General features: G+C 42.9%; 2 protein-coding genes across 12 annotated transcripts in view; one reads left to right on the forward strand and one right to left on the reverse strand.

The window, feature by feature from the left end:
- Window positions 1–212: 212 nt before the first annotated feature.
- On the reverse strand, window positions 213–10,469 carry qtrt1 (queuine tRNA-ribosyltransferase 1). Of its 2 annotated transcripts, none has more exons than XM_017454354.3 (9): window positions 10,149–10,464; window positions 8,832–8,900; window positions 8,036–8,174; window positions 7,434–7,628; window positions 6,623–6,761; window positions 4,874–4,949; window positions 4,386–4,495; window positions 3,483–3,567; window positions 213–760 (listed from the first exon to the last, which is right to left on the reverse strand). In XM_017454354.3, the coding sequence occupies exons 1-9, from the start codon at window positions 10,431–10,433 to the stop codon at window positions 608–610; spliced, it is 1,251 nt and encodes a 416-aa protein (XP_017309843.1). In that variant the 5' UTR covers window positions 10,434–10,464; the 3' UTR covers window positions 213–607. The 2 variants fall into 2 exon arrangements, with proteins under 2 accessions (XP_017309843.1, XP_017309844.1); XM_017454355.3 differs by having other exon boundaries at window positions 722–859; window positions 10,149–10,469.
- Window positions 10,470–12,559: 2,090 nt separating this feature from the next.
- The window catches only part of dnm2a (dynamin 2a), a 58,037-nt gene continuing 45,577 nt past the window's right edge, over window positions 12,560–25,019 (forward strand). For 8 of the 10 annotated variants that reach the window (XM_047150538.2, XM_047150537.2, XM_047150540.2 and 5 more), the window contains exon 1: window positions 12,561–12,973. In XM_047150538.2, coding sequence (XP_047006494.1) covers window positions 12,813–12,973 — 161 coding nt within the window. In that variant the 5' untranslated portion in view covers window positions 12,561–12,812. Of the gene's footprint in view, window positions 12,974–25,019 lie in introns of all 10 variants that reach the window. The other 2 variants (XM_053675437.1, XM_053675436.1) reach the window with 1 other exon arrangement.

Here is a 25,019-nt window from a genome sequence, read left to right on the forward strand (position 1 = left end):
ACAAAAAATAAGTGTTACATACAATGCCGTAAACTTCCTCAGTTTCTCCTAATACTCTATTTAATGTGACAGCTTAAACAACACACCAAGTGTGCGTGTGTGTGCGTGTGTGTGCGTGTGTGTGTGTGTGTGTGTTAAACAAAAAGCCATGGTTACAGGATGAATGAAATCCGACTCAAGACTGAAAAGAAGATCAAATGCAAATTTCTCGATTATTGTATATACACATTTTTTATTTTTTACAATTAAAAACACACTGGCTTTGCAACCAGCAGGAGATATACGGTTCGACCTGTGAAAATAAATACAGCAACGATAGAAAAGAATTCCCCGACGGCGAGTTAAAAACACCGGTTAAAAACAGACAATGTTTGGATTATAAAAAAAAATAATAATAATAATAATAATTTTAAAAATCAGTCTCAAGGTCACTGAAATAGGACCAAGGTGAACATCTGGACAGATGTAAAGGCTGGAAAGGAGACGTCCGCGAGCTCAAGGACATTTTCAAACGAGAAGCATGAAAAAACAAAAACAAAAAAAAAAAGCAAACCGACACACTTCCATCGTTCCGAGCGAGAGATCACAGCTCGTCCTGAACGCCTTTTCAGTCCAGAGCGATGTCGACCGACGCGAGAGCTTCTACGGCCCAGCTCGGGTACGGCTCGCCGCAGGGGAACATCCTCCTCATGAAGCTGCGCACAAACTCGGGGAAGCGCTGCTCGACGATGCTCCGCCGCACCGAACGCATCAGGGTCAGCTGCACAGAGTGGACACAGTGGGATTACCGCACACAGCCCGGGCAGAGGGATGAACGGCTGAGATATACCCGAGATGCTGGACTTTCACATACGAGGCGCTTAGAGAAAGTCATTTAAAGAAAGTTTCTTAGAAGATCCCAAGTAATAATTTATAGAAATTAAATAGAGGTTTTTATCATAATAATAATAATAATAATAATAATAATAATAATAAGTAATCATTTACAGAAACTAAATAATAAATAAATAATAATTAATAATAATAAATAAATAATTCTTATAAGCAATTTTCTTTGGTCCTACATAATCATAATAGTAATACTATATATACATAATAGTATTTCTCATCATAAAAAAAAGAACTTTAGTAATAATAATAATAATAATAATAATAATACGGTAATTTAGAGAAAATAAGAACTCAATCATTCAGAGAAAGCGTCTTGCAGTAAACCTTCTCCTCTAGATTTCCTAGATTACGTCTAAGTAACGTCTTGAGGGAATTTTATTTATTTTTTTCAATTTTTTTCCTGATGGACAGCCGGGTTTCAAAATCTAAGCCGGTTGAAACAGCCGCACGATCTAGTTCAGCTAACGCCGGATGAAGAGTCCGGCTGAAGTACAGCGTCATGACGTCGTGATAGAATATCCACAAACCGGCCCTCGAATGAACTCGGCCGTTTTGTAGAGTGATTATAAACTCTTTATCGCGCCCACGTCTGCCGCTGACCGGCTGCGTAATCATTTCCACGCGGTTTCTTACAGTGACCAGATTCCTAAGTGATAATTTCTCGAAACGAGGTAATAAGTTCATAACAATACCAAGATTAATAACAATAACAACAACAACGAAGACGACGAGCTTGATTAAGATGAGTGTAAACGTATAAGAAGTTTCATTTTGACGCTACATATTTTAGAGAAAAGTTTCTTATATTAACAAGATTAAAAAAAAAATAAAACATTTCGAGAAAATAATAAACGTAGAGCAAGCATTATCGGATAGCATCATTTGGAGAACGCTCCCGACAATAACACGATCGTAATAATAAGCTGGAGAAAAGTTTCTCACAATAATAAGATACACGAGTATTAGTTTAGAAAAAAACCCACTAAGTAATATTTTAACGTTAGTTCCTTATAACAACAACAACAACAAGATGCAAAGTAATAATTTAGATGAAATAAACAAGATGAACCAAGTAATAGTTTAAAGAAAGTCCGTTTGTTTATAATCGACACCACGCCAGCTACCACGGCTAATTTCATGCCGAGAAACGTAAAGAAAATTCACTAAAGTTGGTTTTTTTTTTTTTTTAAGTTTTAAAAATCTAAAACTAACTACGTCCTTACGTCATTAAAAATCTTTTCATATGAATCACCTGAATGTCCTGGAGGAGCTGAAACCATCACATCCATTAAAACAGAACCGATATTAGACTGGCAACAGCGGCGGTTAGAGACCGCCATTTAAAGTACGTTTCTTAGAAGATACTGAGGAATAATTTACACAAAATAAATAATAGATTGTTCTTATAATAATAAAACAGTGCAATCATTTACACACACTAAAAAAATAAGTTAAGAGATTCTTATAATAAGAAGATTAGCAGTTTTCTTTTTTTAAATTTTTTTAAAAAAATTCATTTAGACTCCGAGAAAAAGATCCAACATGATCATAATAGTATACTAAGGCCAGTTCTCATCGTAATAATAATAAAAAAAACCCTTTATTAATAATAAGGTAATAATTTAGAAAGAAATAAAAAAAAAAAAATTCAGAGGAAGTGTTTTGCAATAAACTTTAATCTATAATCTAGAGGAGGTTTTACTGAGTAATAATTTAGCGAACCTTTCTTATAACAAGTAATATCTTACGGGGATTTTTTTTTTTTTTTTTTAATTTAAAATTTGAAATACAAATTCATAATGAAAGGAACTTTTAAACGAGATGCTAAATAACTCTGAAAAAAATCTCATTATCGAGTCAAATGATCATTATCGCGATCCCAAAGAGTCACTGAGAGAAACTCGCATTATTACGACTTACCGATAGAATAATTCCGAGAAAAACGTTCACCATTATGAAACGGTCAGACATCGCCACATAGCATACTGCATAATCATTCTGAGAAACCTTCTTTACAGAGAGGCGAACGATTCCGAGAATTATTTAAAAGATGAGAGTTTTTTCCATGATAACGAGACTCTAACTAGAGTTTTGGTTTGAGAAAGCCGGAGATAAGACTCAAAGACGCTACGCGATTCTTTCGGGAAACGTTACCGGTACTGAAATGATGCGCAGGTTATTTCGGAGGTGGTATGAACTTGGAAGAGCGGTACGTTACTGAGATTACGACGACCGTTACGACGACGTACCGGGATGAGTCATCATTTCAAGATCCCGTTATTATCAGTATTACGATGATAAATGGAAGAACTTCAGTAGAATGAGAGATCGATATATAATTTCGAGAAGTAGTTTTACTTCGGGGGGAAAAAAAAAAAAAAACCTCCTTCAAAGTTCACAGCATTGAAGAAGGTGTTTCTCAAAAGCATTACGGATCGTCGTTAAGAATCTCAATAACGAGTGGCAGAAAAGAGGGAAATAAAGCCAATTAACGCAGCAGGACGAGGCATACAATTTCATGTCGCTAATAAAAAACGCAATCAAAAAAAAAAAAACCCCAGTGTGTGTGTGTGTGTTTTATTGGTCAGTACCTGGTAGGAGATGTTGTGGATGGTGATGTGGTGCATGGCGGCGGTATCGCTCTTGAACAGCGCGTGCAGATACGCTCGACTGTGTCTGCCGTTCACAGGAGGAGGAAATAAAAATAAAAATCCCATCAACAGAGTTATGAAGTAACAATGAAAAAAAAACCCTCTTTCCGCACACGCCGATTAAAGTCAGAGTGAACGGGAATATCCAGAGGGAGACCGGCCTCCGAAACGATCTACAGGAAGCGGCCGGACGAGTAAACGAACAGGAAAGTGGCTGACGCAGAGCTAAAGTAATAAAATTAAACAAGATAAACAAGTCGGAGGACGGCCCTTACGTTAACAAGATAGGGTAGTAGTTTAGAGGAAAGCTTCTTCTAAGATACTAAGCAACAATTTTGAGAAATTTCATAAATAACTTCTTATATTTTCTATAGCTATAAAACACACAAGCATCGATTTAGGAAGATTCTAAGTAGCGATTTAGAGAAACTAAGTAGCGATTTAGAGAAACTTAATAAAACTGAGAGAGTTTCTTATTATAACAAAGTATCGAGAAACTAAACACAAGTTCTTAGTTGTTTTTCTTTTAAAATTCATTTAGGAAAAAATCTCAGTTTAAAAAAAAAAAAAAAAAAAAAAAAATCCTACGTAACAGAATGCTAGGATTATTTAAGAAAGTAATCATTTGGAGCGACCGGGGAATCATTTCGAGAAAGCGTCTCGTGATAAACTTCGAAGTGATCCAGAGGACGTTTTACCAAAAGGATCATTTTAGCGAACCGTTCTTATAACAGGTGCCGTCGCGGAAAAATACAACGTTCTTCTACATGACAATTTCTGAAGGAGAAACGACGTGGAGAGGAACCGAGCGAAGTTCTGAGAGTGAAACGATGACATTCCTACCTCTCGCAGGTCGGACACTCGCACTCGGGGTCGATGGGCTGGAAGTCCTTCGCGTACTGTTTCTGTTTGATCTGCAGAGAACCCCAGGGAACCAGGGCCGAGCCAAACCTCTGCAAGAACGTGATCAGAGTAGGATCGAATATCTTCCTTGCCGTTGTACGAGTACAATGAACTTACACTGCAATGTCCTCTACGATACGGTCGTTAACAGTGATGAGAGTGGGTTGACACGGTAAGTATACTACTGATATAAATAGTGTGTATTACTGTATGGTGATGCAAACAGTATTATAACGTCTGCGTATAAGGCTGAGGTAGTCGAATCGCACTTCAATATTCGACTCAACACCATCTCTGAGAAAATAATAATATCACATCATTTCCTGTGTTGACGAGTGCGAGCACTAGATCTGTTGCAACATTTCTAAAGAGGATTAGATACAGCGGACGTGAAAATCGTTTAGAAGACTCGGGATGGAGAGACGTACAGCCGTGCGAGTCGGGAAGACGCAGTCGAACATGTCACAGCCCAGAGCGACACACACCACCAGGTCCACGGCGTAGCTGCAACACACAGAGAAACCATCAATACAGGTGTGTTCAGAAGAAGTGACGTGTATGGCGTGACGAAACGTCAAGCCTGTCTGCTGCTCCGATCCGGGAAGTAAGCGTTAAACTTGTCCGAGCCAGCGTGTGGCATCGCAATCCGAATTCAAACCTTAATTAATATCACAAGATCTGCTAGAAGATACAGAAGTTAACCACTGCAGTGCCCTAGAGGCTCCTTTACACACCCTGTAGGTTGCCCTTCTAGTGGAGTATACAAGATGCAGTGTCCTATAGGCTCCCCAACATGCAAGAAGACATGATGACGGGCCCTCTAGGGTGCCCTTCCAGTGGAGAATATATGATGCAGTGCCCTATAGGCTCCCCTAAATGTGAGAAACATGGCGACGTGCTGTCTAGGATGGCCTTCCAGATTAGAATATGATGCAGTGCCCTATAAGCTCCCCTGAATGCGAGAAAACATGGCGACATGCCCTCTAGGGTGGCCTTCAAGTATAGAATACATGATGCAGTGCCCTATAAGCTCCCCTGAATGCGAGAAAACAATGACATGCCCTCTAGGGTGGCCGTCAAGTATAGAATATATGATGCAGTGCCCTATAATCTTGCCTGAATGCGAGAAAACATAATGACATGCCCTCTAGGGTGGCCTTCAAGTATAGAATACATGATGCAGTGCCCTATAATCTTGCCTGAATGCGAGAAAACATAATGACATGCCCTCTAGGGTGGCCTTCAAGTATAGAATACATGATGCAGTGCCCTATAATCTCCCCTGAATGCGAGAAAACATAATGACATGCCCTCTAGGGTGGCCTTCAAGTATAGAATACATGATGCAGTGCCCTATAATCTCCCCTGAATGCGAAAAAACAATGACATGCCCTCTAGGGTGGCCTTCAAGTATAGAATACATGATGCAGTGCCCTATAGTCTCCACTAAACACAAGTTATTGAGATTAAATGCCCTCTAGGAGTTCCAACATGTGAGAAAATATCTCCTTCAGGTGTCTTTACCCCCCCCCCCCCCCCAACCCATTGCATTTAGGAGTAAGTCCCTTTTAATTTTGTTCCCCACACTGCCCCTAAGGCAGCCTGTGGCCACCCCTGGGGGTTCCCTGTATAGTTAAGGGTTCTTTGTTTCCTAAAAGGGTTCTTATCTGGAATTGTTTAGAAACGTTCCGTACTGGGATTTCAGGAGCACACCGGTCTGAGCCACGCTTCCAGAAATGATTTCTGCTTCCTGCTCTAGTGGAGGAACTAAAATCATCCCGGGAAATACGGACCAGGAACTAAAATCGGCCTCGTGGAAAAGCCCGAGATCCTGAATAGGTTCCTGCCGTAAAAAAAACCACACCTAATTATGTTCACACACACACACACACACACACGTTGAAATGCTGCACACACAGCAAATCTTAAGACGGCAGCACACGTGCACGTGCACTAATACGGCCACCACTACGCAGGACATCAATCAAACTGCGAGCTGTGAGGAATCCCACCTGGCTTTATTCGGATCTCGGACTGTGTCCTGAAGGTTACGTTTCAATCCCAGCAGGTGCTCACTGCCATTCTGCACATGAGCGAGCGCACAAATTTGCCGCACCTGCTTCATACATTTGGCAGGTTGTATAAACGAGGAAGCAAGTTTGTTTGTTTTTTTTTACCCGACTCCCATCAGGTATCGAGGCTTCTCTCTGGGCAGGTGGTCTGTGCTGAGAGTCACCATCTTCCAGAAGTCGTCCTTCTCCTCTCCGCCACTCAGACCGCCGATGGCAAAGCCGGGCACGTCTCTCTTCGTCATCTCTGCAGGATAAAAGCTATCATGCGCATGGAGAAGCAGATACACACAGACACAGAAACCCACAACTTGCATGAGGTGAAGAATCAGTGTGAACAGGAAGTGCAAAACGCCACCGTGAAGCACATTAAATACGTTTATACGTGGTGATTCTGTTGCTAATCTGTCGGTCGGTGCCGTATTTCCGTTATTCCTGCGGGACGCCAGCGTCACAGCTTTCTCCAGAGCGGCGGGGTCGCTCCGGCGCCGGATTACACCACCCGTCTCCGGTCTCCGGCGAGAACACCCCGCCTCCTGAATTCATCATCGTCCTACCTTCACCTCGGGTGAGGATGACGACGTTCTGCCTCCAGTCCTCGTAGACACTGCGCTTAGTAGTCCAGGACCTTCTTCCTTTCCCCGTCATGTTCCTAGCTCGCCTTTGTTATCGTTTCAATTTCATCCTTGCCTCCTGTTTAGTCTACTCACCCGTGTCTTGCTTCTCAGTCAGTTACGCCGTATACACATTTCCTGTTTATGTTCTTGGTCACTGCGAGTTCTGGGGATCTAGTTATTTTTGTCCGTACATATTAATTAGTGGAAAAAAATAAATGAACCAAACCCTGCTAAGCTATTCTCCCGTATGTGCTTCGAGATGAATTCAGAATGTTGAATAAAAAGGCGACAGAAGGACTCACCGTCCAGGCACGCCCTGCGCAGCTCCGCATTGAGCCCCCCCTGAATGATGGCGAACAGGTTTTGCCGATGTGGATTTTTATTGGCCGAGATGCAGCGGTCCAGCCAGCGCACGGAGCGACGCATGGCTTCCTCCACCCTCGGCCCCGTCACCGTGCTACTGACCACGTCGTCCAGCTGCATCATGATGTCCGAGCCTGTACGGAAGCGCACAGATAAACGACAACATGACAACATGAACGCTGCATGGCGTTAACGCCGAGCTTCTCGGTCAAACGCTTACGGTCCTGGACGAGGGCTACACTGTTTCTGGAACGTTCCTGCTCTAGATTCTCACCATGCTGAAGAAACAGGGACATAACGTCGCCCCGCCTACTTCACAGCCGCTCGGCATAGTCACTGATAATTAATATCTTTACAAACTCCTGTAAATCGATGGGTTTTACGTTATTTTAGTACTCAGATGTGTATTAAAGAACTTAACATTTTAAAACAGTCACCGACAGACTGAACATTCGGGGTTCTTGTGGTCTGGATGGAGGACCTGAGCGTTACTTCAACACTGTGTCCATATAAAGGTGATGAGGATGAGCTGAACTGGTACCGAGGCTGTTCTGGATGCCGACGGACTGCTCGGGGGTGAGCAGGATCTCCTTTCCGTCGTACGGTGAGCGGAACAGAACTCCCTCCTCCGTCACCTCGGACAGCTCCACCAGAGACACCATCTGAAAACCTCCGCTGTCCTGTCAGGAGGAAAAGGAAACTGCAGGTTACACGGTGTCATTTATTTAAAAGGAGCGGTCTGTAATTTTGAGAGCCCCCTGTAGCCTGGAAGGTGAACTGCAACGACAAAACCCGAGCCACCGCGTCGAGTCACGCGCCGCCACTCGAAGCTCCACGTCAAGCGTAGACCGGGACGACGGAAAGGAAACAGAGCCGAGCAACTCTGTTTCGGTTGGGGGAGGAGTTAAATTTGCTGGGCCAGAAACGTTTTAAAAAAAAAAAAAAAAACCTCCCGAGTGTTCTGTGCATGCTAGTATCGCAAAATCAACATTTTTCTTTAATAAATAAATAAATAAATAAATAAATAAATAAAAGGTACATGAAATTAAAATAAAATGATTGCAGGTTTAGAAAAAAAAAAAAAATGTGAAAAATTACACACTGCACCTTCAATCCATCCATCAATCAAAAGTCAATCGTTTTCTGGTCTTCTGCACCAAATAAATCTCCAAACCGACTTTCCTGTGTATTTCTAAACACGATACTCGCTGTTATATTTAAAGGATGTCTCTCATGAGGTGAAGATGGAGGTGCTGGAGGAAGAAAGACAGTGAAATGTGCAGTACAGGGAGAAGACAGAAGCAGGACTGGAAAGCACAGCAGTGCGGTGATCGTACCGTCAGGAGGTTTCGTTTCCAGTTCATGAATCCATGCAGGCCGTTGGCTTTCTCGATCAGCTCAGGACCCTGTGACACACACACACACACACACACACTCCACTCATTTCCAGTCACTTCACAAAGAAATATAAACAGGAAAAGCAAGAATAATCTCCTTCAAGGAAAGAACACATTAATGTCCCACGGAGTGCACTGAAACGCCCACAGTTATTCGATGTTGACATAATTTCCACTGAAACAGGAAGTCATGGCGGGACATATCGAGTGGCTCCTCCCCCTTTTTAAACAGCCAATGGAGTTTACTCGACAGTACTTGCCGGTTAGTACCACGGATTTTTATAACGTCGTGGGCGGGACACTTCAGACTCTAGCGAGCGTTTGATCGGATAGAAAATCTGACGAGAAGCTGAAGTGCGGAATGATGTCATCAAAATTCTTGATGCGTATTGGTGGAAGAGAGAGACGTATATCTTCTAAATGCGAATTCCGTCACCGTTTTGGCGCACACTGGCATACAGATAACCCTGAGGCGAACGTATTTATACTAAAAGCCACAAAGCTTCAATTTTGATTTCATGGGAATTTCATGGCGTCACCACCAACGGCTGCATGAAAAACCACACAGAACAGTATGAAGAAGTGAGAAGTGAGAAGTGACCCTGGCATTGTGAATCACTACACTGAGTGACACGTACCCCCGAGATCTGATCTAGATTTGAGCTGATATTTTTTCCTACACGTCCATAACACGTTAGCAGCAGTGATTGATAAAGTGCGTCTGAAATACAGTCGCAGGTGTAATGAACATATGTAAAGTAGATCCAATCTACTTTTATAAGTTTCCTGTTTACCGTGTTTAGTATTTGGAGCAAACACGACATGCACTTGGCAGAGCATCACGAATGCCGCGGTCTATCCGCCTTCAAGTATGTGTGTGTAATAGTTTTGACCCCTCCTCGTTGTTTTTATGCCATCGATGAGGCGCTGTCATATAATGCATCGCTCAACCCTATTAATATCACCATCGCGATATCCACAGATATTAGATTTTACCCAGGCTGTGCTAGAAAGAAATCAGCCCCAGCTTTGCATCTTGTGGCTCCATATCTAGGGTTACTTTTGGTGGTGTTTGTGCACTCAGTTCCACAAAATAATCTGCTTTAAATCAAGGCAAATAATCTGATAGTAGATGCTACAAATCTACAAACTTTATATTGATGTTTCTTTATCTTTGAAAGACAGGAAGGACTCAGCAATGTAATGTAATGTTATGGTACAATCTGGAGAGTCTGCACTGAGATTTCATTCACGTACCGGCCTCATGCCCAAGTGATACGTGTTCCCGAGGCAGATGCGACAATCCAGCTGTTCCAGCTGCTCCGCGGTGATTCCCTTCATGGTACCCTGCGTGCCCACCGGCATGAACACCGGCGTGTTAACGCTGCCGTGGGGAAGAGTGAGCACACACGCCCGCGCTTTGCTCACCGGACACTCCGCTACAATCCGGAGAGCAAGCGGGAAAGCTGAGGAAACCGCTTTAACAGATGCCATGTCGGATTTACACTCGCATGGGCCACTCTCTGCTGCGGGCGCCGCCATTTTGAAAAGCGCTCATCTAAATCCAATATCCGTATTCCCGCCTAAGTCCCGCCTTATGTGCGCTGATTGGCTGAAATCTCCTTTCCTGCAAGTGGATTGGCTGGTGTTGCTCTTCTTCTCTTCTCTTCTCTTCGAACTATAAAAATGGGAATATACTGAGAAAATGTATACATAAGATAGTTGTACGTTTGAATATGCTTTCTAAGGGCCTTTGTAGGTGTGAACAACCAGCCAATCAGAGCGCAGAAGACGAGATCACGTGAAATATACCAGGAAGTAGTTCCCTAAACAATACAAATTATTATTATTATTATTATTATTATTATTATTATTATTATTATTATTATTATTATTAGGAAGGGTTTTAATACCAGAATACAGAAGTTGTTCCTTTTCTCAGTAATTTAGATACTAATTTCGGTAAAATATTTTGTCCTCTAATCTTTTAAATGAAATTTTATTACAACAAAAATGGAGATAATATCGACTAAAAAAACAACAAATTAATTCCCGTCTTTAGAAATATATTTTTTTCTTTCTTTCTTTCTTTTTTAAATACAAAGTAAAAGAAATGACACGTGACTTGTGTTATATGACAGGTAACAGGTGCTATCCTACAAACACATTATAATAAACTTTGCATTTGTGCTCCTTTCGTGGTCTCCACACAAAAGCTATTTCTCTCTTGTGTGGGTTTTGTACTGCATTTATACAAACCGAATTTGAAAATCGATTATGTCATGGGCGTAACCACGCATTCTTATGTTGAGGGAATACCAATCGCCCCCCCCCCCCCCCCCCCCCCCCCATATATACACAATATACAGTACAAAATATTTTCTATATGTCCCCATTTAATGAACCCTACCAACGGATCTGTCTTTTCTTCATCTATTCTATTTATTTATGTTTACTCCTTTTTAATATATGTCCGTTTGTTAGGTAAAATAAAGATCCTTTATGTATGCTCATGATAATAGAACAATTAACAGAGAAAGCAACCTTCAAAAGCTGTTTTCAGGGCAAACTTATATACCCCACCCCCTCCCCCACCCCACAAACAAATATTTGTATTTGTGTATCATGATTCAACTGTCAACACTATTCTTATTCTATTTTAGCGAAAGGAAGGAATTAAGGACACTGTATTTAAGAATCAAGACACTTATGGCTTCAAAGAGATATCTCATTAAGAGGTTGAATCTTGCTACTTATAGAAATGTCACTTTTGGTTTTCTGGACTATGAAAAAAAAAAGACATGGTACTTTTTCTTTATAAATCTTACTTTTTTTTTTTTTTAATTAAAAAAGTACCACATTCATAAATATAAATTCTCAAAGTGCAAACCTTTCATTTTGGTCTTCAAATGTGAGCTTAACCCTCCTATTATGTTATGGGTCATCCATTTCCACAGTTGAGATGTCTAAAAAAAAATGGTTAATCTCTCTTTGATTTATTATTTTTTTTTTACTTTCTCATTTAAGGTCATGAACTTATATGCAAATATTTCTTCCTATGGCTTGTCAAGGTTTACTCTTTTAAATTGTTCTTTGCTGTTTTTGTGTGTATTTTAAACCGTGGAAGTCACTCTGACCCATAACATAACGGATACAACTTTATTTCCCCAACATAATATGGGGGTTAAAAGTTATTTTGAGTCTATCAGAAATCTTAAAAGCAGTAAGAACTTTTGTTGTGTACAAAGACTTGGGGAGTCAATTGGGACTAATATAAGTGTCTGTGAACGGCTTTATATACGTAATTTAAAAAAAAAAAAATCTTTCCATCTGTTCCCCTGGCTTGCTGATGTGTTATTGTGATCTTACTAGCATAATAAATAAATAAATAAATAAATAAGAACTAAGCCATATAAGATTTCGATTGAAATACGGGAATGGAACTAGCGTGAGATTGGCACTTCAGTTGACCAATCGTGTTGCGCAGGACTCACGCTTGCGCGAGGAATGAACCAATGGGAAGAAAGAAACAAACCCGGAAGTATTCGAAAGGACCAGTCGCTTTCAGGCTGTTAGCTTGACAGGGGGCGGGGCTTAAAGTCACCGGCAGAGAGTCGGAAGTCGCCTGACCGGATGGTCGCTGGAAGTTTTTGTGTTTTGTGAGGTTTTTTTTTTTTTTTTTTTTTTCTTTTTTTTTGTGTGGAAACACCGATTGACTGCGGTTAAATTAACCTCAGACACAGTGACGTCTGCGAATAGCAAATGGTTCTGAGTGTCCCTTAAATTATTGAAGTTATGTGTTTTCAGTGACAGACCGATGACTGAAAGTGATTAAAGGGTGGAACTTGGAAGTAACCCGAGCACCTTGCTAGACGAGCCCGAGCCGAGCCGAGTGTAGCCGAGCCGAACCCAGCTGAAGCCATGGGGAACCGGGGGATGGAGGAATTGATCCCCCTGATCAATAAACTTCAGGATGCTTTCAGTTCCATCGGGCAGAGCTGCAATTTGGATTTACCCCAGATCGCCGTGGTGGGAGGACAGAGCGCCGGAAAGAGCTCGGTTTTGGAAAATTTCGTCGGCAGGTTGGTTTCGTTACCATTTTCCTGTTTTCAACTTGCTAAACTCAAAGTAAAAACCTGCTTATACAGAACTATTTCAGTCTTTCACGCGTGTTGGCTCGTGTTTTGTTTTGTTTTCACCTTTCTGTACATTTCGTCGTCGTTAGGTTTTTAGGCAGTCGATTGTCATGGACTCGTTTTTTTTTTTTTTTTTTTTTTTTTTGTATGGGATTCACAAACGGCAGTTACGCAGTTCTCGTAAGCGCCGTCCGTTGGAACGGGAAGAGCGGACGCACGCAAAGAGCGTACAAGGCGGAAGCTGCGCAGCGAGCGAGAAAGGGAAATTTGAAGGTGGCCTGTTTCCATGCTGGCCTTGATATATGATAAACAGACGGTTTAATGTGGTTCGAACAAAGTTTCACTTTTCTATTTAACGTGCTATAATGTCACGCACACTCACCATTCTTGCGGCAGGACTGGTTTTACAGCATAGCGGTTAGCAGCATAGCTAGTAGTGTTAAGTTTAAGCTAGGTAGGCAGCTAATATAACAAAATACAACAGTGTGTGGTTCAGAGCTGTGCCTTGGTTTTTATAGACACCCATGCGATAGTCTGTATATTAAAAAAACTTAGAGTTGTGTCTTCAATTCGTGGAAAATGAGTTTAAAAAATGTTTTTTTTTTCCTTCCCCCATGACTCATCGTGTACTAGTGTTGTTTTCTTCCAATGAAATGCTTGAAAGATTGCATAAGTCCCGCCCCTCTAGGGTGCATCTTGCTCTACAGTAGCAGATCCTTAGCAGCAATGTTTGTTTTTATTTGTTTGTGAATCTTCTCACTACTTTTTACTTTTGTTCCCATTTAGTGGAGAGAGAGAGGGGGGGGGGGGTCTGTATTGGGAACACGGTTGGAGTTTTTGTGAGTCTTTTCAAGTGTCGGAGTGTGTCGATGCCTTTATGGCGCAGTTCCGTCTTTACGAGGCTTATCCGTCACGAAGAGTCGGCGATATCGCTTGGTCTAAGAGTCAGAAGCATCAGAGGTGTCCCGTGTGACGACCCTGCGACTCTCGCTCAGTCTAGGATATCTAAAGTTAAAGTGGACGTCGGGCGGGGGGGGCCTCTTGTAAAACCCTTCACTGTTCTCCATGTTTAGCTATTTCGAAAAGCTGTTCTCGAGTTTGTTTTGATCCCGGGAGTGTGGCTTGGCGTATCTTGACCCCTATCGGCTGTTGTGTAGATCACTCGAGCGCTTCGACCCGCCGTTACTCTGACTTCCTTTTTCGCATGAATATGAAAAGGGTTTTTGCTTAACATTACGAGTGGACAGCACAGCAAAATAGGAAGTACTCGAAACAGGCGATGACTCTTGATAACGTTAGACTTTTGTGAAGCCTTTCAGCGCCATGAAAAAGTGTGTATTGTGAGCTGAAATCTTTCAGGTGTATCAAATGGGTGTTCTGGCTCAAGCAGGTAAATAGTTTGGACTCTGGAGGCCTTTTACTGCAGCCACACCCAGGCAAAACAGCAACCTGTGGCACACACACACACACACACACATATATATATACACACGCTTCATCTAGATGAGCTGCTGAATCACTGCTTCTTTCTGTTTTATTTCGTGACTCGGGGACTATCTTGATCAAGGCCCAGAGAGAAAACCCTGCGATCCGTGCACTCTCAGACCCGTCAGCACCCTGCTATCATTTCCTCTTCCTCTTTGTCTGTCTGTCTGTCTAGCCGTGCCGTCATCAGCTCACTCGAGCTGTAACGATGTTTGATTTATACACGCTTCCAGGGATCCGGGAATGATTCGACCGCCTTTATTCGGGGGTGAAGAGACGTGTCCAGAGGGTTTCGTTTACGCACCAGTCTAGTCATCATCTCGGTTATAACCTGTACTACCTTCTGATGAGTCTGGAATAAAGCACACAGCATCGTGCCGTTGTAGGAAACCGATCAGCGACGGGCCGGTGTGACAACGTGCAGTTTCTGTTAACACGACGAGGGCGATTATTTTCCTATGGCGGCCTGTCCCGGCGCGTGTTTATTCCTTTTGTACTAGAGCCATTTGCAGACGATCGCGAATGTTTGTTTACCCATCAAAGAACGGCACGTAGTTTCTATCCGTTTATTGTTACGTTTAATGCTGTGGGACGTGTTAAACAAGTTGTAGTTGAGGAGTTGAATGTGTGTAGAGTGAAACTGGACAAGATGTATTATTATTATTATTATTATTATTATTATTATTATTATTATTATTTCAGTTGGTTTTGATTGGCGTGACCTCCTGCGTGTCCCTGTGTCCTACATATACGCCATGTAACACATCCAGTGGCCTCTAAAGCAGCTTGTTCAGCAGGTTGTGTGTGTGTGTGTGTGTTTTTTTTTTTTCTTTTTTTTTTTCTTTTTTTTGTAGCTATGGAATAAGTGTGTGTCGAGCCCCACCCTGTGCACGCTAGCAACCACACACACATACACACACACACACACACACGCACACACACGGACACTGCTGAAGCCACGAACTGCTCGAACACCCACTCGTATCTTTTAAACCTTAACGCAGGTGTGTTTGGAATGGGCGGGACTTGGCGCTGCTCAGGCACCAGACTCGTACCAAGAAGAATCCCTTCTGCAGTGACGGCAGAGTCGTAACGTCCTGTTCATGACCTTCAGGGTTGTGCGAGTTGGAAAAGCTTTAGGTCTGTGGTTCCAGGCAGCGATTGCTCTAGAAACGTTTACATTGGACGGCGGCGGGGAGGCTGGGCGGTGTGTTTCTGTTAGGGCTGGGCGTTAGGACCATGTATTATCCATATCGTGATCAAGCTTTCGTTATCGGTATCGTTTTTTTATTTTTTCGTGTAACAACTAGAAATTCCGATCGACAGTAGCAGAGAAGTTATTTAAAAAAAAAAAAATCGTGTGTTTTCTAAACACAGAAACGAAGGCGGCGTGTGAGAGCAGCGCTCGGTGTAAAAACGAAAACCAGGCGAAGTCGAGACCTGTCGCACGGCCAGCGTCGCTTCCGGTGTGAAAAGAGATTTAATCTGCAAACCTGAGATATACCTGTCCAAAGTAGCTACACCTTTCTGTGGAGTTGTACTGAACGTTATTGGAAAGGAATGATCTCTCCGTCCTCTCTCTTTCTCTCCGTTTCTCTCTCTCTCTCTTTCTCTTTCTCTCTCTCTTTCTCTCTCTTCTCTCGCTCTCCTCTCTTTTCTTTCCCTCTCTCGCTCTCTTTTCTCTCTCTCTCTCGCTCTCTTTTCTCTCTCTCTCTCTCCTTCTTTCTCTTTCTCTCTGTCCTACCTCCTCTCTCCTCTCTCTTCTCTCTCTCATCTCTAAGTGTAAAAGCTGCTGCTCCTGAGGCTTTTTTTCCCTCTCGTGCTGCTCTCTGAATCAAAATACTATCAGATATATACCCTTACTCCGGGCGCAGTTTTGTGTTCACATACTGACGCTTTAAAGTGTTAACTGCGTGTTTGAACACTCGAAACCAGATACAGACTTGCAGCTTTGGTATCAGTTGAATTTTCTGTCTTTTTATTGGTGATAATAATAATAATAATAATAATGATGATGCATTTTATTTATAAGATTTACAAGAGTAAAAAGGAAGCATGACGATCGAAGCATAAAAAGAATAGAGGTTAGTTACATGAAAACGCACGTCTAAGCAATAGCACATAACGTCAGATGACGGTAGTAACAGTAACCAGGACAGAGTAGCGTCGTTCCGTCTCGTGTACAATCCAGCGTTTTAAAACCGTACTGACCGAAACACACAATACACATTGTTTATGATTTTAACGCTTACGTGCTTGGCTACGCGAACAAGAGAACTGCGCTAGCTACGTTCACTCGCCTGAGGCACCGACGATCTCTGCTACTTCCTTCCAAGCTTGATGTTCTTCCTCTGTACTCTATACCTATTGTCAGGATAAGTCGAAACCACGGTTACATTTAGGGGCGTCACGATCCGACTCACGATGCCGGCTTCGGCTGTTCGATTCGATTCTCTGAGTGTTTCGGATACGAAATTGGAAAGGGAAAAATGACTGAAAAGACTCTTCGTTTATTTCCGAATCATGAACAGTGTAAAACAACGTGCAGTTTCATCTGTATATCATTAAACCAATCCAAAATGGCGGCAAACACGGGTGTAATATTGTAAACAAAATGCAGCACAGGTTCTCCTGAATCGTAAAAATGAATGAATGAATGAATTCTCCCAGAAATCTGAGTGAGTAAACAGTCTCTGAATCGAGTGAAACGGAACGAGATCCGTAGCAGTGAAAATAGAGCTCCAAAGCTGCTAAAATGTCCGTCTTCTATTCCACGACCTCTTTCTCGGGCACCGTAGTTCACAGCGGCATGTGGCTGGTCTGGTTACGAAGCTAACGAAGAGTCTTTTAAATGGTTACGACATGCTCGTGCAGCCGCATAACATGTAATGCGTGTCATTCATTATGATCTTGAGCGATCTGTTTATTTTAACTCTATGGGTTGCGCAGATCGGGACCCCCCAGAATGCTCATCTACACGATGTTCATAAGCGTCCTCACGTTTCTACGATGCACATCGTTCCATTTGTTTTTCTACATCGCTCATCGCTACATAACGCCGAGGTATAACGCTGCATTTGACTTACCCCGGAAGTCGGAACTCGAAATGATGTCGTTTTCGACCTCCTTGCGTTCAAGATGCCTCCTCAAAAACTCCGAATACTGTATAGTCAGCGTTTTTTTTTTTTTTAGATTTAACAAGCGAATACTATCTGCATGTCGACCGATGTAAAGCGAGTCCTACCGCGAAAAAGTACTACCGCGTTTACCGCTGATGCTGTGAGCGGCCATGTTGATTTGACGTCGCTTGCTGAACTCGGGGTTGAGGAGACTAATAGAAAGTACGAGTTGAGGGGAGCGTAAATTTGGTAAACGGGAACTAATCGCAGGTTCTGAGCCGGGAACTGAAGAAACATCGGACCACACGCGCCGTAGGATTGGTCCGAGGAACCGTTCGGACCAATCGTCGGGATTTGTCGCTTTACCACGTCGTACCTAATTTGCGTAGAGATTGAGAGAACCTCGCTTTCGCTGAAATCCGGGCCCCGTGTCCGAGAAGATGACTGATCACGTTGTGACGTGAACGTATGGGTTAATCTTGCGGTATAATTTCATCGAAATGCTTCCATGGAAACCTCTTTTCAACCCCGTAGCTTGAATCCCTTCACCTTCAGCAAGCGCTTCCTCCTGGTCAGGACAACGGTCATGCTTGCTGTTGCTTTTCTTAATTAAAGTGAACGGAATAAAACCAGCTTTTCTTCGTCTGCCCGTACAGTCAGCGTTTAGATATAGCGATGAAATGCGGCGTACGCCACCACGTCATCGCTTCAACGAAAATCCGCCCTCTGTTGCACAAAAACGGCTCTGAGCCAACGGCGAGGCAGAAGAGCCGAGTCAATTGACCCGACTCGCTGAAAAGAGTCCCGTCTCTACAACAAATGAAGGTCGGTTGAGGTGTGTACACTCACAACACAGCTTTTATGTACGATCCCTTCAGTGCACACATTCCAGATAACAAAGAGTGATAATGATCTGTTTCTTATGAACTGCAGGATTTCAGTTTGATAAAAGCTTTCAAACACCCTGGCGTTTATTTATTTAGCCTATTTATTTTTACAAATATAAATGGAGTTAAATATTTAACTGTTAAATCAGAGTGTATACAACAGGGGTTTATAATATAATTATAATATTATATATTCATGGTGTCCCCTGCCTTGTGCCCCGAGTTCCCTGGGATAGGCTCCGGGCTCCTCAGCAACCATGTGTAGGATAAACGATTCGGAAGATGGACTTTAGGATGGATTTTATGGGAAATGGTCATGGTATATGGACAAATTCAGCTGCTGTTAAATAAATCGCTGCGAACATGACGATGCAAAACCAGACTCGGATATGAGGAATGTGTTTAGTTGACGTTTACTGAAGGAGTCTCCAGTGTCAGCACTTTTTAACAGTAAGAGCCTGTCCGTAAAGCTGTTTAAAAAATAAATAAATAAAAATTCTGACGGAGGAGTTTACACAGCAGTTTCTCAATAACATGACGAGCTGAGTTTAAAAAAAAAAAAAAAAACCTTTTTAACTTAAAGAGTGAGAGAGAAAAAAGCGTGAGGGGAAAGACTCCGGGGATAGCTGCTGTAACATAAGTGAGAACAGGAATTAACTTGTGTGACAGATGCACCACAACATAAAATGTAACTATAAATGGATCAAAAGTATGGAGTGTTGTTGTTTAATAAAGAAAACATCGTAATCGTTGGCAAATTGCTGTGGTTTAAGGGGAATCCAAACATCTTGGGTGGTGCTGGTTATAGGAAAATCATCAGTACACGTTTGTGAAATCTTCGTGTTGTATAATAGCTCATAATCCTGGCTGTTCGGCTTCCTCAATAGCCGTGTGTGTGTGTGTGTGTGTGTGTGTGTGTGTGATGCTTATGTCATCCTTTTATTTCATGGTGTGACGCAGGGTGTTTTTGGTCACAGGCGCACGCACACTGCATGAGTAACGTGTGTGTGAGACAGAGTACTGGTTGTAATGGCAGCATGGCATCCCTGAGGAGGAGCTCTGTCTCTGTGTGTGTGTGTGTGTGTGTGTGTGTGTGTCTCACAATGACACTGGTCTCTTTCAGGAGGCTTTCTCCTTGAGATAATTACTTAACCACAGCATTCAGTGCAGCAAAGCTGTTGAAATTGTGACCGTCTACACACTGCATTTGCTAATCATGAACTTGTGTCAAATCCTACACACACACACACACACACACACACACACACACACAGGAAGCCTGTTTCCGGCACCGAGAAAATTATTTAAACAATAACAGCGACTTTATTTCTGACAATTGCGTCTTACATTTCGCAATTCTGACTGTATTTCTCGCAATTACGAGATTACATCACCCATAATTCCCTCTTTATGTACGTGTCTTTCATTTCTTATAGTTATATTTTCTTCACTGCTAGCACTAGTGCACTATATAGCAAAAATCCCCTCAGAAATATTGTCAGATTTCATATCACGTTCATAAATGTTTATCATCTTCATTGCTAATCCTATCCAGCTGGCTAAGATGAACTAACTTGACAGGATTTCTGAGAGGAAATGTCCATAACTGCTGGCCAAAATCTTACTAGCCAAATTTGATCTAGCTAGCTAACGTGAGCTAACAAGACAGGATTTCTGAAAGTATTTAAAAAAAAAAAGAATAAATCTTTATAATCTCCTATGCTTATGCTAGTCGGCTAACTAAAACGAGCTAACCTGACAGGATTAGTCATTTCTGAGAGGATTTCTTAGTCATATTCATGGATTTTAGTCACAGTCTTTAATCTTTATCATCTGTGCTGAAGTTAGTTAGCCAAGGAAATAACTAGATTTGTCATTTCTGAGAGGAATTCTTTTATATTAAAGTTTTAATAGATTTTTGTCCTTAATAACCTTCACTATCTTCATTGCTAATGCTAAATAGCTGGCTAAGATTAACTCACCTGACAGGTTTTCTGAGAGGAAAATGCCATTGCTCATAATCATACTTGCTAATTTTGTCTCGCCAGCTTACATGAGTTAACATGTCTGGATTTCTGGAAGGCTTTTGCTTTTGTTTTGTTTTGTTGGTCATATTCTTAAAGCTTTATAATCTCCATTTCTAATGCTAACCAGCTGGCAAAAATGAACCAACTTGACAGGATTTCTGAGAGGAAAATTTCATAACTGCATAATCTTCATTATCTTACTTGCTTTTATATATATATATATATATATATATATATATATATATATATATATATATATATATATATATATATATATATATAGCTAACGTGAGCTAATATGACAGGATTTCTGAGGGGATTTGTGTCACATTGTTAAATCTTTATCATCTCCATGGATTTGCTAATGCCAGTCGGCTAACTAAAACGAGCTAACTGGACAGGATTAGTCATTTCTGAGAGGATTTCTTAGTCATATTCATGGATTTTTGTCACAGTCTTAAATCTTTATACGCTCTGTTGCTAATGCTAACCAGGTGGCTCAAATGAACAAACTTAACAGGATTTCTGAGAGGAAACGTCCACAAGTCGATTGCTGATTATATCCAGCTAACGTTAGCTAATATATCAGGATTTCTGAGAGTATTTAAAAAAAAATAAAAATCTTTATAATCTCCTCTGCTAAACCTAGTCAGCTAATTAACATGGGCTAAGGATATCCGAGAGGAATTTTGAGTCCTATTCATAAGTTCTCATAATGCTACTTGCTAAATCGAGCTGTTCGGCTAACTAAACAATTAATATATTTAAACCTTCTCAGTAAAACATAACGTTGTAAACTGGGAATATCGTGCTGTAAAACTGGACTTGATTTCGGGCATGTGTGCCGGATGTGTTGTTCTGTGTCCATAAAGAGCTGCTGTGTGTGTGTGTGTGTGTGTGTGTGTGACTGACTCTGCCGTGACTCAGCGGTGGGAAAATAATGTCTTCCCAGAAGAGGTGTGTGCAAAAGAGTGAGATGGTCTGAAAGTGAAGGAGAGAGAGAAAGAGAGGAGGAGAGACTAGACATTGTAAGATGGTGTAGTACAAGTAGTAGTAGTGTTGTTTCGGTTTTGCAGTTCGTCACGGTTTTGGTCGGACAATTACCTCACTGTTGATCTTTTTCAAAAATTCTCTACTCCAGTGGTTCTGGTCACTATCGTGTCCGACTGTGACTTCCCAAAAATGTCCCAACGCCAAAGTCATGCAACAGCAACCTACGTTTCTCCGTACCGAAACTCTACTGAGGTAGAGTGAAAGATCCATTTAAAGTGCACCTCTTATGCTTTTTCAAATATTCCCTTTCATGTAGTGTGTTATATACGTAGCTGTTTGTGAATGTAAAAAGTCTGCAAAGTTTCAAAAATCGACGCGCACGACAAACGGAGTTACTGACTCCCAAAAGAAGGAATCGATTCTGAACAGCTGAATCGACTCGTTAGTGATTCCAGACTTTACTTCCTGTATTAACCTACGTAGGTTTGTAACAAAAAGCCAAGCCTCTGGTCTTCATCGGCCGCTCGCTGACAGCGGTGGACCAATCACGACAGACTGGTACGTCTGACCAATCAGAGCAGAGTATGCTCTCTGAAAGGAGGAGTTTAGAACGAATCATTTAGAACGGATCATTTAACGAGTCGTTTGTGACACTGGGGGGAAAAAAGGTAACGCTGCAGTTTAAATCACGAGCACGTTAAAGTGTTCTTTGACCTCGGATGCACGTAAATCAGATGTATGAGACCTTTAAGACAAAATTATGCACGTTTTAAAACCACAATAGGTGCTCTTTAAATCCACACAGTTTGCGTTTCCTGTGCATTTGTTTGAAACAAGTTCCTCGATAAGCATTTACTGGTATTGGGAACAGGGCACACTCATTAGTCCTAGAGGAGAAAGCAACAAGATGTTAAACGTTTTCTTCCTCACGGTTTTGTTTTACAATAAATAATTTAAAACTATATTTTTAGGTCGGGAGCACGATGGCGTAGTGGTTAGCACGTTTGCCTTGCGCCTCCGGGGTTGGGAGATCGATTCCCGCCTCCGCCCCGCGTAAACGGAGTTTGCATGTTCTCTTCCTTCGGGGGTTTCCTCCGGGGAATCTAGTCTCCTCCCTTTCCTTCCACATGCGTCGTAGGCCAATTAACATTTCCAAATTGTGTGTGCGCGAATGTGTGCGATTGCACCGTGCGATAGATCACCTCGTCCATGGTGTCCCCCGCCTTGTGCCGCGAGTTCCCTGGGAGAGGCTCCAGGCTCCACGTGATTATTTATAGACGGAAATGCGTGTTATAATCATAATCAGGATTTTGAAGACATCAGCGGTGAGATAACTGTAACCATGCCGACATAAATCGTGGGATTTAATTAAGCCGAAGAAACAAAGGCCAGAGAGGGCGAAAATTCCCAGCAGCTTTGAACAAATAAGGGTTTTATTTTTAGACCGGTCTCTCCTTTGTACTGAACTGATGATGTCACTGGAGGTCGTACACTTCCTCATGACCTTCTCACTCGCTGAGCAAAGCCAAGGTCTCCTTGTCGGCTGCTTTATGGCGAGGCTGATGTCATCTTTCCTGATAACAGCGTGGTGTTCTTATTTTCATATCTCGCTCTGCAGCCTGGCTCGGGCGTGGCCGCTGTGTAATCCTGTGTGGGCGGAGACTGTGGCCGGAGATGGTGCCCTTGTGATTGTTCAGGGTTCTTAGCGTATTAGGGCGTAAATCGTGCTGCAGGGTTTGGATACTGAGAGGAAGAGGAGCTGGAGGTTTGTGTCTTTTTGGCCCTCGGTGATGAAAGCGCACGCTGAGTCTCAGGACGGAGGAGAGAGAGGACGCGAGTGCAGCTTCAGTCCGGCTCTCTGTCTGATCCTGCTCTGCTTTCTCACTTGTGCTTTCATAATACATGAGATGAGAAACAATCTGCTCAGCCTGACACACCATGAATAATGGACACAACCCACCCTGCCCTTTTTCCCTGGAAGTGTGTGTGTCCCTCTCTCTGTTTCTGTGTGTGTGTGTGTGTGTGTGTGTGTGTGTGTGTGTGTGTGTCTCTCTGTGTGTGTGTGTGTGTGTGTCCCTCTCTGTGTGTGTGTGTGTGTGTGTCCCTCTCTGTGTGTGTGTGTGTGTGTGTCCCTCTCTGTGTGTGTGTGTGTGTGTGTCCCTCTCTGTGTGTGTGTGTGTGTGTGTCCCTCTCTGTGTGTGTGTGTGTGTCCCTCTCTGTGTGTGTGTGTGTGTGTGTCCCTCTCTGTGTGTGTGTGTGTGTGTGTCCCTCTCTGTGTGTGTGTGTGTGTGTGTCCCTCTCTGTGTGTGTGTGTGTGTGTGTCCCTCTCTGTGTGTGTGTGTGTGTGTCCCTCTCTGTGTGTGTGTGTGTGTGTCCCTCTCTGTGTGTGTGTGTGTCCCTCTCTGTGTGTGTGTGTGTCCCTCTCTGTGTGTGTGTGTGTCCCTCTCTGTGTGTGTGTGTGTGTCCCTCTCTGTGTGTGTGTGTCCCTCTCTGTGTGTGTGTGTCCCTCTCTGTGTGTGTGTGTGTCCCTCTCTGTGTGTGTGTGTGTCCCTCTCTGTGTGTGTGTGTGTCCCTCTCTGTGTGTGTGTGTGTCCCTCTCTGTGTGTGTGTGTGTCCCTCTCTGTGTGTGTGTGTGTCCCTGTGTGTGTGTGTCCCTGTGTGTGTGTCCCTGTGTGTGTGTCCCTGTGTGTGTGTCCCTGTGTGTGTGTCCCTGTGTGTGTGTGTCCCTGTGTGTGTGTCCCTCTCTGTGTGTGTGTGTGTGTGTCCCTCTCTGTGTGTGTGTGTGTGTGTCCCTCTCTGTGTGTGTGTGTGTGTGTCCCTCTCTGTGTGTGTGTGTGTGTCCCTCTCTGTGTGTGTGTGTGTCCCTCTCTGTGTGTGTGTGTGTCCCTCTCTGTGTGTGTGTGTGTGTCCCTCTCTGTGTGTGTGTGTGTGTCCCTCTCTGTGTGTGTGTGTGTGTGTGTCCCTCTCTGTGTGTGTGTGTGTGTCCCTCTCTGTGTGTGTGTGTGTCCCTCTCTGTGTGTGTGTGTGTCCCTCTCTGTGTGTGTGTGTGTCCCTCTCTGTGTGTGTGTGTGTCCCTCTCTGTGTGTGTGTGTGTCCCTCTGTGTGTGTGTGTCCCTCTGTGTGTGTGTGTCCCTCTGTGTGTGTGTGTCCCTGTGTGTGTGTGTCCCTGTGTGTGTGTGTCCCTCTGTGTGTGTGTGTCCCTCTCTGTGTGTGTGTGTGTGTGTGTCCCTCTCTGTGTGTGTGTGTGTGTGTGTCCTTCTCTGTGTGTGTGTGTGTGTGTCCCTCTCTGTGTGTGTGTGTGTGTCCCTCTCTGTGTGTGTGTGTCCCTGTGTCTCTCTCTGTGTGTGTGTGTGTCTCTCTGTGTGTGTGTGTGTCCCTCTCTGTGTGTGTGTGTGTCCCCCTCTCTGTGTGTGTGTGTGTGTCCCTCTCTGTGTGTGTGTGTGTCCCTCTCTGTGTGTGTGTGTGTCCCTCTCTGTGTGTG

The sequence above is a fragment of the Ictalurus punctatus genome, chromosome 24, assembly GCF_001660625.3.
Source record: "Ictalurus punctatus breed USDA103 chromosome 24, Coco_2.0, whole genome shotgun sequence".
Classification (NCBI taxonomy): Eukaryota; Metazoa; Chordata; class Actinopteri; order Siluriformes; family Ictaluridae; genus Ictalurus; species Ictalurus punctatus.

Coding starts and splice junctions, on each gene's coding strand:
- qtrt1 (XM_017454354.3), bottom strand. CDS start 10,433: ATGGCGGCGCCCGCAGCAGAGAGTGGCCCATGCGAGTGTAAATCCGAC. Junction 7,629..8,035: donor CGGCATCCAGAACAGCCTCG/GTACCAGTTCAG, acceptor GCTTCCGTACAG/GCTCGGACATCATGATGCAG. Junction 761..3,482: donor TCCACAACATCTCCTACCAG/GTACTGACCAAT, acceptor CACTCTGTGCAG/CTGACCCTGATGCGTTCGGT.